At 45.7% G+C, this 14,761-nt stretch overlaps 1 protein-coding gene and 1 pseudogene across 1 annotated transcript; one reads left to right on the forward strand and one right to left on the reverse strand.

The window, feature by feature from the left end:
* LOC102183354 lies at nucleotides 3,149-4,412 on the reverse strand (annotated as a pseudogene).
* Nucleotides 4,411-5,559, forward strand: LOC108638059 (AFG3-like protein 1). Its single transcript, XM_018063151.1, has 3 exons — nucleotides 4,411-4,593; nucleotides 4,631-5,035; nucleotides 5,110-5,559. The coding sequence occupies exons 1-3, from the start codon at nucleotides 4,411-4,413 to the stop codon at nucleotides 5,557-5,559; spliced, it is 1,038 nt and encodes a 345-aa protein (XP_017918640.1).

Genomic DNA, 14,761 nt, shown 5'->3' on the forward strand with positions numbered 1-14,761 from the left:
TAAGTCTTACCCAGGGCCTGTTGGCTCCAGATCAAGTTTCAATCTGCAGTGTGAGTGGATGGAACTGGAGCACTCCCACTGGGAAAGAAATACTGCATATTCCTACCCAGGAGCTATCCACTGGAGACACGAGCTTCTGTGATGCTGCCCACCACCTGGTATATGCACTAACAAACTCCTCTGCAACCAGACCCACCCCTAGATCCAGTCCCACTATGGGGGCACTGATAACGGGGGACTCCAATGCCAGCCCCACCCCCACAACGTGCAGCTCACAAAGCCCACTGCTGCTAGAACCACAGGCCACCGTGAATATACTGACAATGGGACTCCTATGGTGGAATCATGCCCAGCCCCACACATGCTAACAATGGTTAGGCCCAGATTACACTCTAGGCCCTCCAGGCTGTCCCACAAAGTTAGACTGAATTCCCTCCCCAGGCCCATCTGCTAAAGTCCAAGTTTCCATAACTAGCTGCTGTTGGTACTAGCAGGATGGGAGGTGGCAGCTGTCAGACCAGGTTAACCTCTGTCCTGATTGCTAGCAAGCCAGCAGGCACACATTTCTCATAAGCAGAGTTCAGGTCCTTCTAGTCCTTTTATCCCTCCCAGCAGACCTTACAGAAGGCAAGGAGGGTTCCAGAACAAGGGGCCACCCATGCGGACTTTTCCTCTTTCACAGCTCCTTCCCAGGGATGTCAGTCCCTTTCTGATGCCTTTTTTTCTTTCCTCATATCCAGTTATGTGGGAATGTTTCTTGAAGCTTTGGTTGAATAAGAGATCTTCTGCCAATTTTCAGTTGGTTTCCTGTGAGAATTGTTCCACGTGTAGATATATTTTTGATATGTTTGTGGAGACAGGTGAGCTCTACATCCTCCTACTCTACCATCTTGATCCCCTCCCCAATTATCTTAAAAATCTGTACAACTCTGAGACAGGTTAATGAGGTGCTCACTTTAATTACATTTTTATTGATTCTGTCTTACTTTATGTATTTGCTTTACTTTATGTAGTTGCTAAAATTTTTGGTGCACATACAGATTTATCATGACATAATACTCCTTATTTATCCTGCTTTGTGCTTTCACCCTTCAATCCCACTTTAATTTCAACAAGACCATTTTAGTGGGTCCAAGCACATGTGGTTTCTACATGGCCACAGTAAAGTGGGATCTTTGATATACTTTTATTCATCCCCTGTACTTTTACTTATCACCTATACTCTTTCTTCATAGCCTGTTTCATACTCACCACTGCTTTAAAACTTCACATGCATCCTTTTTGCATCATCCTCTTCCACCTCCCAGCTCATAAAATTGCTGACTATTTATTAGAATTCCCCCTACTTACCCATTCTGTTTGAAGAATCTTTGCTTTTTTTTCTATTTTATATAACAATGTCAGTATATCCATATCCATTTGCAGATATTCTGTTGTTCACCTTATTTTTTTTTTGTTTCCCCCAGCATAATTTTTCTGTTCTTTTCTCTTTTTTGTGGCCAATCATTTCCTTAGTATATTCTTAGCTAGAGCATATGGGTGATATACTCCAACTTCTTGCATATAAAGAAATATTTTTAGATCCATTTAAAAGTATTCAGTACTTCAGAAGCCACAGGAATCTTGAGGTTTATGAACAATTTAAGAAGTTATTAATGGAGAGAGATAATAATTCAAACTGGCTCTCTATCCCTTGGTTTCTGCAGAAGGGTAGGAAGACCAATTTCTTTTCCGTGAAAGGCACAGACTTTTCTCTTCCAGGAAAGACTTAGAAGTCAACCCGTGTGAAGGCTGAAATTGGACATTGCTGGAACTTACCCGCCTGGAGCAGCCAGAAAGTGATGCAAATATTCGAGCAATCAGCACAATTGAAAGGGCAGCTGGAGAGGGAGTGTTTAAGACAAACAGAGCAGAGTCTCCAGCTGCACTCACTAGGGGAAGAGAGCCAGTCAAGCCTGTCCGGGAGATTGAAGTATGTGGTCCTTTCTTCGCTCTCATTTCAGAGATCTCACCAAGCAAGATTTAGTTTTCCAGATAGCCTTCTTTGTAGAAAGAAGCCATGCCTCAATAAAAATAAATTCTTTTCTGGTACCAGTCAGGTTTATTTTGATAAATAAATGTATTGTTCCAAGGGCCTGATTCCAAGTAAAGGAGGAGAAGGAAGGAAAAGGGAGAATAAGGAGCCAGGGAGAAGTTTTCATGTCTGTCTCTATGTGAATCCACTGTAAGAATTTCTCTGTAGGAATCACATCTAACCTGAGATCATTTGGAGAAGGTACCACTTTCAGTTTTCCAGAGAGAATCACCAGTACCCACAGATTTAATACAGCCAGAGAAAGATAAATAGATAAACTTAAGGCCCCCTGACAAACTTAACTAAAGATTTTGCCCCAGGACAAAGGGGGTGACTTATTTCCAAATATCCTCTCTACATATTGATGTGCATTCTCTCGGCCCTTTGAGACAATATTCTAGGACCACTGATCTGAGCCCAACGCCTCATTTAATTACATTTTTTCAGATCTCAAGGAAGAGCCCTTGAGTGTGTATTTTTAATTATAAGGTAAGTAAGTAAAATATAAGTATTTGACTCTACGTATATGAAACATCTTGGGCAAAGTCATGTGGGTGAGTCCTAGGACCAGTTGGGAGTATTCATATAGTCTTACACAAGGCACTTCATTTCTTCTTATCCTCAAATGTGCTCTCACATCATTTGAATATACAGCATCTGTGCCATTGTTCTCAATTGCATTCTCTGATGGGAAGCTATATGACTTGATTTCTTACACATTATAGGTGTTTCATAAGGATTATCATTTAAAATAAGGGGAAAAGGCTCACTCCAGGGTGCCACATATTAAACATTTTATCTCTTCTTTTTAAAACAATCAGAGCTAAATGTTTTTACAGATAATCCCAGGTCTCATTAAAGGGGAGTAAATGTTCACTCTTATGAACACTTTTCAGATTCCTCAATAACCTAACTCATTAACATTTCCTTCTCTTTTCCCATTTTCACATTTCCCCTAGTTTCCTCACCCTTTGAAATTCATCTAAGCATCTCTGTCTTGTGTACCCTTGGCTTTGTTCCCCTGACTTTGCTTCCAGAAATAATTTCTGTGGCTATTTATTTAATGTCACCTATTCATGTAGTATCAGCACCTGTGAAGCCTGGAGTGAGGGCCACAAGCTTCCTCACCAGGGCATCCTTGCTGAGGCTCTTGTTCAACTTGAGTGGACGCAGGTGGACCCTGAGGATAGACGACCTGCCTTTGATGTCCGGGGGGCCAATGTAAATCTGACGGTCGAAGTGGCCTGGCTGCATCAGGGCTGGGTCAAGGACGTCGGGGCAGTTGGTGCCTGCCAGCACAACAACGTTCGTGGTAGAGTTGAATCCATGCATCTCCACGAGCAGCTGGTTCAGGGTGTTCTGCTCACTCTGGCTTCTGGCCAATTGCATCAATCTCGTCCACAAACAAGACAAAGCAAGCTTTTTTCTGGGCCACTGCAAACATGTCACGAACCCGAGCTGGGCCAACGCCAACAAACATCTCCAGGAACTCAGACCCATTCACGGTGATGAAGGGCACACCAGCCTCCCCCGCGGTCGCCTCGGCAAGAAGCGTCTTGCCGGTACCGGGAGGACCTGTGAGCAGGGCTCCCTTTGCAATTTTGGCCCCAAGGTCCTGGTACTGTTTGGGGTTCTTCAGGAAATTCACAAACTCCATGATCTCCAGCTTGGCTTCTTCGCAACCAGCCACGTCTGCAAACCGCACACCGATGTCATCCTTGATGATCTTGGCTATTGTCTCACCAATGCCGAAGAGGCCCCCTCCTCGCCCACCACGCCCAGCCCCCATCGGACCCCTCCTCATGGCATAGAGGAAGATGCCAATCAGGAGAAGGGTGGGCACCAGGCTTCACAAGAAAGTCCCATCGCTCTCGGTGGTGTAGACCATGGCCGCCTGGTTGGGGGCTCAATGCCTAGCTCCCACTGGATGGTCTCCAGGTTGCGCTCGAAGGTGTCCATACTGCCAATGCTAAACCACGCATACTCCTCGAGTGGTGTCCCAGGGGCAGGAATAACAGGCACAAACTGTTTATCCACCACTTCCAGCCGATCCACCAGACCTCTCGCCAGGTAATACTGCACGAAGTGCTTTCAAGTGATTCCCTTCCCAGGATCTCGGAAATAGAAGTAGGGAAATCCTGCAGCGACACCTGCCCCCAGCACAGCCTGACTGCGGAGATCATTGTCGTCCCAGGGCACCTTCCCCTTCTGCATTCGTTTCCACCAGGCAAAGGCATCCCGCTTTCCTCATCTCTTCCCTCCGTCCGCTCCAGGACCAGCATCCTTTGGTTCACTAGTTCCTTTGGGTGGTTTTGAACACAGCCACAGGGAAACTGATGCCAGTTTTATCTGCAGAGCCGACTGCTGAAAGCGGATTCCCTGGAGACACTAGTGAGCGGTTCCAAGCGCCCTCACGCCTGCCCCGAATGTCCTGCCCCCTCGCGGGCCAAGGCCACACCGCCACAGCATGGCGAGCTGCCCCGCCACCGCCCTGCTGCCGGCCGCTGCCACCAGAAGCGGTGACATTCCCCCTCAGACATTTCTAATGTTTGCAAGGAAGCCGCCCCGATCGCCACCTGCCACCTAAACCCCTCTGTCGGGGAGAAGCACTTCGAGCAGGCCATCGAGAGGGTCATTGGAGGCCTTGAGAAGAAGACACAGGTCCTGCAGCCCGGCGAGAAGATGACAGTAGCCTATCACGAGACTGGCCATGCGGTGGTGGGCTGGTTCCTGGAACACGCAGACCCCCCTCTGCTCAAGGTGTCCATCGTCCCCGGGGGCAAGGGCCTCGGCTATGCCCAGTGCCTGCCCAGGGAGCAGTACCTGTACACACGGGAGCAGCTCTTTGACCGCATGTGCGCCATGCTGGGCGGCCGCGTGGCTGAGCAGCTGTTCTTCGGGCGGGTCACCACGGGGGCCCAGGACGACCTGAGGAAGGTCACCCAGAGCGCCTATGCCCAGGTAGACCAGCAGCCTTGGGGGGTGGGGGGTCGGGGTCTCCGCATCGGGCTGACCCCGGCACTCGCCTCCTGCAGATCGTGCAGTTCGGGATGAGCGAGAAGCTGGGCCAGGTGTCCTTCGATCTCCCACAGCCAGGCGAGGCGCTGGTGGAGAAGCCATTCAGCGAGGCCACCGCCCAGCTCATAGACGAGGAGGTGCGGCGGCTCATCTGCTCTGCACATGCGCGCACCCTGGACCTGCTCACACGCTGCCGTGAGCAGGTGGACAAGGTGGGCAGGCAGCTGCTGGAGAAGGAGGTGCTGGAGCGGGCCGACATGGTGGAGCTGCTCGGGCCACGGCCGTTCACCGAGAAGATCACCTACGAGGAGCTCGTGGAGGGCATGGGCGGCCTGGAGGAGGACATGGCCCTTCCCGAGGGTCTGCAGGGCTGGCATGGGGGGCCCGCTGCAGGAGAGCCCAGCCTAGCGCCTCCGCCTGGAGAGCAGCCTCCAGGAACCCCAGGAAGCAAATTAAAGCACATGTAACCCGAAGCAATGGCACCCGACTCCAGTAATCTTGCCTGGAAAATCCCACGGACGGAGGAGCCTGATGGGCTGCAGTCCATGGGGTTGCTAAGAGTCGGACACGACTTCACTTTCACTTTCACACATTGGAGAAGGCAATGGCACCCCTCTCCAGTGTTCTTGCCTGGAGAATCCCAGGGATGGGGGAGCCTGGTGGGCTGCCGTCTATGGGGTCGCATAGAGTCCGACACGATTGAAGGGACTTACCAGCACTCATGTAGTATCACTAAAACCACAAAACTTACCCTATAATGGGCTGTCAGGAGTTGATGTCTTTATGTAATTTTCAAACTTTGCATTGTGTTTTGGAGAGGGAAGAAATCAATAAAGCTAGTCATTTTTGCCCTTATTTCACCTTCAGGTATTATTTTACTACTGAGAATGTCGAGTCTGCAATTAGACAGACAGATTGCTCTCCTTGAAAAGGCAAGGATGCCTCATGAGTGCGGGATCCCATAGCACTTCCCATCTATCCCCCCACCTACAGGATGACTGAGATCACTCTAGATACAGAACATTAGTTCTTCCTCTCTGCGTGGGTGGCTTCAACTTCATGCTCAGTGGAGTAGGTTTCTTTAATGTAGCAGAAGCCTCGCAGGTCAACTTCTGAGTTCCAGGATGAGCCAATTCTAATCCCTTCCTTAGGAATATGGATTAGGATTGTGTAGAAATACCCTGAGCTTGAAAAATAATGCATTACTGTGGGCTCTGTCTTCTCCAGGTGACCTGGAGAACAGAAGACGAAAGGGCCTGGAGTGGGGAAGATGTACAGAGAGGAGCCACAGTGAAGGCAAAGAGAGGATCCTTCTTGGTGACAGCTATGCCTTTCAGCTCAGTTCAGTTGCTCAGTCGTGTCTGACTCTTTGCAACCCCATGGACTGCAGCACACCATGCTTTCCTAACCCCTGGAGCTTGCTCAAACTCATGTCCATTGAGTCAGTGATGCCATCCAACCATCTCATCCTCTGTCATCCCCTTCTCCTCCTGCCTTCAATCCTTCCCAGCATCAGGGTCTTTTCCAATTAGTCAGTTCTTCGCATCAGGTGGCCAAAGTATTGGAGTTTCAGCATCAGTCCTTCCAATGAATATTCAGGACTGATTTCTTTTAGCATTGACTGGTTGGATCTCCTTGCAGTCCAAGGGACTCTCAAGAGTCTTCTCCAACACCACAGTTCAAAAGCATCAATTCTTTGGCACTCAGCTTTCTTTATAGTTCAACTTTCATATCCATACATGACTACTGGAAAAACCATAGCTTTGACTAGACATACTTTTGTCAGCAAAGTAATGTCTGCTTTTTAATATGCTGTCTAGGTTGGTCATAGCTTTTCTTCCAAGGAGCAAGTGTCTTTTAATTTCATAGCTGCAATCACCATCTGCAGTGATTTTGGAGCCCAGAAAAATAAAGTCTCTCACTGTTTCTATTGTTTCTCTGTTTATTTGTCATGGAGTGATGGGACAGATGCCATGATCTTTGTTTTTTGAATGTTGAGTTCTAAGCCAATTTATTCACTCACAAGAGGCTCTTTAGTTCCTCTTCACTTTCTGCCAGAAGGGTGGTATCACCTGCATATTGAGGTTATTGATATTTCTTCCAACAATCTTGATTCCAGTTTGTGGTTCATCCAGCCTGGCATTTCAGATGATGTACTCTGCACATGAGTTAAATAAGCAGGGTGATAATATACAGCCTTGACATACTCCTTTCCCAATTTGGAACCAGATTGTTCTTCCATCTCCATTCTAATAGCTGCTTCTTGACCTACATACTATTTCTCAGGAGGCAAGTAAGGTGGTCTGGTATTCCCATCTCTTGAAGAATTTTCCACAGTTTGTTGTGATCCACACAGTCAAAGGCTTTGGCATAGTCAATAAAGCAGGAGTACCTGTCTTTCTGGAATATTCTTGCTTTTTCTATGATCCAACATATGTTGGCAATTTGATTTCTGGTTCCTCTGCCTTTTCTAAATCCACCTCAAAGATATGGAAATTCACAGTTCACTTACTGTTGAAGCCTGGCTTGGAGAATTTTGAGGATTACTTTGCTAGCATGTGAGATGAGTGCAATTGTGCAGCTGTTTGAACATTCTCTGGCATTGCCTTTCTTTGGGATGGGAATGAAAACTGACCTTTTCCAGTCCTGTGGCCACTGCTGAGTTTTCCAAATTTGCTGGCATATTGAGTGCAGCACTTTCACAGCATCATCTTTCAGGATTTGAAGTAGCTCAGCTGGAATTCCAATACCTCCACTCACTTTGTTCATAGTGATGTTTCCTAAGGCCCATTTGACTTCACATTCCAGGATGTCTGGCTCTAGGTGAGTGATCACACCATCATGGTTATCTGGGTCATTAAGATCTTTTCTGTCTAGTTCCTTGTATTCTTGCCACCTCTTCTTAATATCTTCTGCTTTTGTTAGGTCCATACTGCTTCTGTCCTTTATTGCACCCATCTTTGCATGAAACGTTCCCTTGGTATCTCTAATTTTCTTGAAGAGATCTCTAGTCTCTCCCATTCTGTTGTTTTCCTCTATTTCTTTGCATTGATCACTGAGGAAGGCTTTCCTATCTCTCCTTGCTATTCTTTGGAACTCTGCATTCAGATGGGTATATCTTTCCTTTTCTCCTTTGCCTTTTTCTTCTCTTCTTTTCTCAGCTATAGATAAGGCCTCCTCAGACAACCATTTTGCATTTTTCCGTTCTTTTTCTTGGGGATGTTTTTGATCACTGCCTCCTGTACAATGTCAGGAACCTCCATCTGTGGTTCTTCAGACACTCTGGTCTATCAGATCTAATACCTTGAATCTATTTGTCACTTCTACTGTATACTCGTAAGGTATTTGATTTAGGTCAAACCTGAATGCTCTAGTGGTTTTCCCTACCTGCTTCAATTTAAGCCTGAATTTTGCAATAAGGAGTTCATGATCTGAACCACAGTCAGCTCATGGTCTTGTTTTTGCTGACTGTATACAGCTTCTCCATCTTTGGCTGCAAAGAATATGATCAATTTGATTTCAGTTGACCATCTGGTGATGTCCATGTATAGAGTCTTTTGTTTTGTTGAAAGAGGGTGTTTGCCATGACCATTGTGTCCTCTTGGCAAAACTCTGTTAGCCTTTGCCATGCTTCATTTTGTACTCCAGGGCCAAATTTGCCTGTTACTGCAGGTATCTCTTGACTTCCTACTTTTACATTCCAGTCTCCTATGATGAAAAGGACATCTTTCTTTGGTGTTAGTTCTAGAAGGTCTTGTAGGTCATCATAGAACTCTTCAACATCAGTGTCTTCAGCATTACTGGTTGGGGCATCGATTTGGATTACTGTGATATTGAATGGTTTGCCTTGAAAACTAACAGCAATCATTCTGTTTTGACTGCACTCAGGTACTGCATTTCTGACTCTTTTGTTGACTATTAGGGCTACTTCATTTATTCTGAGGGATTCTTGGCCGCAGTAGCAGATATAATGGTCATCTGAATTAAATTTGCCCATTCCAGTCCATTTTAGTTCACTGATTCCTAAAATGTCGATGTTCACTCCTGTCATCTCCTGTTTGATCACTCTCAATTTACCTTGATTCATGGGCCTAACATTCCAGGTTCCTATGCAATATTGCTCTTTACAGCATTGGACTTTACTTTTGTCACTGGTCACATTCACAACTGGGCATTGTTTTTGCTTTGGCTCTGTCTCTTCATTCTTTCTTGAGTAATTTCCCCACTCTTCTCCAGTAACATATTGGGCACCTACCAACCTGGGGAGTTCATCTTTCAGTGTCGTATCTTTTTTCATACTGAGTGGCTTGCCATTCCCTTCTTCAGTGGACCATGATTTGTCAGAACTCTCCACCATGACCCGTCCATCTTAGGTGGCCCTACGCTGCATGGCTCATAGTTTCATTGACTTAGACAAGGCTCTGGTCCGTGTGATCAGTTTGATTAGTTTTCTGTGATTGTGGTTTTCATTCTGCCACATCTGATGGGTGAGGATAAGAGACTTACAGAGCTTCCTGATGGGAGAGAGTGACTGTGGGGTAACTGGGTCTTGTTCTGATGGTGGGGGTGTGGGTCAGCAGTGGCCTGCTGCAGGGTCAGTAAATCTTTAATCCAATATTCTGTTGATGGGTGGGGCTCTGTTCCCTCCCTGTTGTTTGACCTGAGACCAAACTATGGTGGAGGTAATGAAGATAATGATGACCTCTTTCAAAAGGTCCTGTGCACACACTGCTGCACTCAGTGCCCCTGACCCTGCAGCAGGCCACTGCTGACCCACGCCTCTGCTAGAGACTCCTGGACAGGCAAGTCTGGGTCAGTGTCTTGCAGAATTACTGCTCCTTTCTCCTGAGTCCTGGTGCTCATAAGCTTTTGTTTGTGTTCTCCAAGAGTCTATTTTCCCAGTCCTGTGTAAGTTCTGTAATCAAATCCCACTGGCTTCCAAAGTCAAATTCTCTGGGAGTTCTCAGTCCCTTTGCCAGATCCCCACGTTGGGAAATCTGTTGTGGGTCTTAGAACTTTCTTAACTGTGCGAGAATTTCTTTGGGATCATTGTTCTGCAATTTGTGGGTTGTCTGCTCAGCAGCTCTATGGTAGGGTTAATGGTGACCTCCTCTAAGAGGATTTGCGCCACAGGCTGTGTGACCTGGTACCTGTGCCCAGAGCCCCTGCCCCCGCAGCAGGCCACTGCTGACTCATACCTTCACAGGAGACTCAAACACAGGTCTGACTCAGTCTTGGTGGGTTCTCTGGGTCCTGGTGCGCACACAGTTTTGTTTGAGTTCTCTGAGTGGGTATGGGGTTTGATTCTAAATACAGTTTCATCCTTCCTACCATCTTACTGGGGCTTCTCCTTTGCCTTTGGATGTGCAATATTTTTTTTACAATTCAGTTCAGTTCAGTTCAGTTCAGTTGCTCAGTTGTGTCTGACTCTTTGTGACCCCATGAACTGCAGCATGCCAGGTCTCCCTGTCCATCACCAACTCCTGGAGTCCACCCAAACCCATGTCCATTGTGTCAGTGATACCATCCAACCATCTCATCCTCTGTCGTCCCCTTCTCCTCCTGCCCCCAATCCCTCCCAGCATCAGAGTCTTTTCCAATGAGTCAGCTCTTCGCATGAGGTGGCCAAAGTATTGGAGTTTCAGCTTCAACATCAGTCCTTCCACAGAACACCCAGGACTGATCTCCTTTAGGATGGACTGGTTGGAGCTCCTTGCAGTCCAAGGGACTCTCAAGAATCTTCTGCAACACCAAGTTCAAAAGCATCAATTCTTTGGTGCTCAGCTTTCTTTATAGTCCAACTCTCACATCCATACATGACTACTGGAAAAATCATAGCCTTGACGAGACGGACCTTTGTTGGCAAAGTAATGTCTCTGCTTTTTAATATGCTGTCTAGGTTGGTCATAACTTTCCTTTCAAGGAGTAAGCGTCATTTAATTTCATGGCTGCAATCACCATCTGCAGTGATTTTGGAGCCCCTCAAAATCGGAGTAAGTGTCTTTTAATTTCATGGCTGCAATCACCATCTGCAGTGATTTTGGAGCCCAGAAAAATAAAGTCAGCCACTGTTTCCACTGTTTCCCCGTCTATTTGCCATGAAGTGATGAAACTGGATGCCTTGATCTTAGTTTTCTGAATGTTGAGCTTTAAGCCAACTCTTTCACTCTCCTCTTTCACTTTCAAGAGGCTCTTTAGCTCCTCACTTTCTGCCATAAGGGTGGTGTCATCCGCATAGCTGAGGTTATTGATATTTCTCCCGGCAATCTTGATTCCAGCTTTTGCTTTCTCCAGCCCAGTGTTTCTCATGATGTACTCTGCATATAAGTTAAATAAGCAGGATGACAATATACAGCCTTGACGTACTGCTTTTCTGGAATCAGTCTGTTGTTCCATGTCCAGTTCTAACTGTTGCTTCCTGACCTGCATACAGATTTCTCAAGAGGCAGGTCAGGTGGTCTGGTATTCCCATCTCTTTCAGAATTTTCCACAGTTTATTGTGATCCACACAGTCAAAGGCTCTGGCATAGTCTATAAAGCAGAAATAGATGTTTTTCTGGAACTCTCTTGCTTTTCCATGATCCAGCAGATGTTGGCAATTTGATCTCTGGTTCCTCTGCCTTTTCTAAAACCAGCTTGAATGTCTGGGAGTTCACGGTTCACGTATCTTTTTTTGGTGGGATCCAACTCTCTCCTGTCAGTGGCTGTTCAGCAGCAAGCTGTAATTTTGGAGTTCTCATAGGAGCAGACCAGCTCCTGTCCTTCTACCCCATCGTCCTGCCATAAATAGTTCTCTCGGGAGAAGATGGGTGCATGTCCTTCTACTCTGCCATCTATGCCTTTGGTTCCATTCTTTTCTGAAACCCAGCTGTATCATGGATCCATGAGCTACCCTGATATCCTTATAACCAATTCCTCTTATTTGCTTTTTATCCTAGAATAGCTCCAATAGGTTTCTGATCCAACCAGTCAGATCCTTGCTAATAAACGTGTGTGTGTGTCACTCAGTCATGTCTGACTCTGTGACCCCAGAGACTGTAGCCCACTAGGCTCCTCCGTCCATGGGATTCTCCAGGCATGAATACTGGAATGGGTAGCCATTGTCTTCTCCAGGGAATCTTCCTGGTCCAGGGATCAGACCCATGTTTCCTGCATTGCAGGCAGATTCTTTACCATTTGAGACCCCCAGAAGCCCACTAATAGATATACTTAAGTTTTAATGAATTCTCCTCTCCTCCTGTTACCTTTTCCGTGTAATTTTTGCTGAGAAAGTACTTGTACATTTGTGTGTTGTATATGGATCTGTATCATTATAGACAAAAGACATATTTACCCTATTCATGAATAAGTGCAGCAAAAGGCATTTCAGAACTTCCCTTTGAAACAGGAGGCATAGGGGCAGGGCACAACCTTTAAAAGAATGACATAGCCATTGAGGATATGACAAAAACTGATTGGAATCTATTAGGTGCAAGATGGTGGAAGATTTGACTTCCAGCAGACCTTGAACCTCATTATCTGTTCATTGTAATGATTAGCATATGCTAAATGACACATCTATGAGCACCATGACAGTTCCAAGGCCGATCATAAAAGGCCAAAAAGTGCGTGGTGGCCCAATTCCTGGAAATCCCTGCCCTCTCCCCCAAATAGTTGGAATTATTTAGCCTCATTAGCCTGTGAAATTTCTTCATTAGCTCCCCACTCATTAGCCTATGAAATTACCCAGCCCATAAAATCTAACCACCTCATATTTCTGGGCCTTTCACCTTCTGAAATGGCCCACACGCTGTCTGTGAAGTGTGTTTCTCCCAGAGCCACTCTTGCCTTTTGAGGTGGATTGCATTCTGTCTAAGGTATATATCTCAAAATAAATCTACTTCTTACCTATCACTTTGCCTGTCACGGAATTCCTTCTGTTCTGAGACATGAAAGAACCTGAGCTTCATTAAGACAATGGGTTCGAGACCCAGCCTGTGTGTTCAAGTCCCATTCTGAGTTTGGTTGGATTCAAATCTCATGTCAGTGTGTGGTTTCATTCCATGTGAGATGTGTGGTTTCTACTTGGTGAGCCACCTGCACCCGCTTATCAGATGCAGTCACTCATCAGCACCAATCTACGTGGACGTGCAGACTGGCGTCAAAGAATCTTTCATGATTTTCATAATAAATAAGAAATATGAATTTTATGAGAAATCTCTTGGTTTTGAAATGTTGACTCAACTTGTGTTTAAATATGCAATAGACCAACCAAAACGCATCTTGCAAAAAGTCTGTGGGCAGCTTGAGATCTCTACTGTAGCTACTCAGTAGCTTGCAGAACCTTGCTACTCAGAGTGTGGTGTGAAAACCAGCAGCACTGGCATCAGCCAGGAATTTACTCAGAATCCAGAAGCCCAGGCCCACCCCAGACCTGATGAATCAAAATCTGCTTCTTAACAAGTTCTCTAGGTAGTTTGTTGGCACATGAAAGACTAAGAAATCTTGGCTTAATTCACTTGTTCATAACTGGGCTGTGATTTGAACTCATCTGAGGAGCTTAAAAAAGTACTGATATCTCTGGGTCCTACTCCCAGAGATTCTGTTTTAATTAGTTCATGATGCAGCCTGGACATTTTCCTAAGCTCCCAAGTTGATTTTAACATGAAGCAAATGTCAAGACCTGCTGCTGTACCACAGACCCCCTACTTCCTCTCACCTCCCAGATAACACACCCAGAAGTACACTCAGACCTTACCTGCTTTGGCCTGTGAGTTGGTGACCCCTGACTGGAGTCTTACGATTTGACAAGAGTTGCAAATTAAAGGTCCACAAATATTGCCAGAATACAGAAAAACTTGTTGTGTTTTTTTAACAATGTTTCAAAGAAAATTAATCTGATGGGCCTAAATTAGAAGTCAGTACTTTCCTAAGTGCTAACAAGAAACATCAAGTATGAACATCTTAGAAAACTAAACTACTATGGCCAAAAGTACTCAATTACACCTATAAAGATTCCAAATACACAAAGCTAAGCCAAGACCTGCACCTGAAATGATCTCAGTCATCTGAATATTCCAGTCCTTTGAAAATGTCAAATGAGCAACAATAGCAAACAACCAAGGTTGAACACTGAGAAAATGAACACCTAAAATTAGAGTACAGGAAATATGTGTTCTTTTCCATTCTGAGACCTAATCATGCACTCTGATCATAGCTCCCACATCCTAGCAACTAAAACAAGCTTTCCTGTTTGTTCTGAATGTGTGTATATAAAGTTCTCCCAGCACAATCAACCACAAACAAGAAAACAAGCCCACATTTCTTTACCCTCCCTGTGCCCATGCTCTTTGCAATGTGATGTGGTTTCTCCCCTTAAAAAGGAGGATCTATTGCCACCCTTTGATTCTGGACTTGTCTGGTAAGTTTCTTTGGCCATTAGAATAGGTAGAAGTGATGTTGTCCATTCCTAAACCTAAGCATCAAGAGGCTTTGTTCATTGCTTCTCTCTTTTAGGCCCCTGCTTCTGCAATGTGAGCAAGCTGAATTAGCTGAATTCAGAGAAGACCCAAGGTCTTCCTAAACCAGCTCACAGCCAACTGACTCTCAACATTTGAGAAAGACCAACTAACATCAGCAGAGTCATCTACCTGCCCCACCACTGGACGAAGACTCATTAGCAAGCTTGTG

This window comes from Capra hircus, chromosome 18, assembly GCF_001704415.2.
Source record: "Capra hircus breed San Clemente chromosome 18, ASM170441v1, whole genome shotgun sequence".
In the NCBI taxonomy this organism is placed as follows: Eukaryota; Metazoa; Chordata; class Mammalia; order Artiodactyla; family Bovidae; genus Capra; species Capra hircus.

What these genes read in the sequence shown, in the direction of transcription:
- LOC108638059 (XM_018063151.1), top strand. Translation starts at nt 4,411, where the DNA reads ATGCCAGTTTTATCTGCAGAGCCGACTGCTGAAAGCGGATTCCCTGGA. An exon ending in GGCCGCTGCCACCAGAAGCG is followed by an intron (nt 4,594 to 4,630) that starts GTGACATTCCCC and finishes AATGTTTGCAAG; the next exon opens with GAAGCCGCCCCGATCGCCAC. An exon ending in CCCAGAGCGCCTATGCCCAG is followed by an intron (nt 5,036 to 5,109) that starts GTAGACCAGCAG and finishes CGCCTCCTGCAG; the next exon opens with ATCGTGCAGTTCGGGATGAG.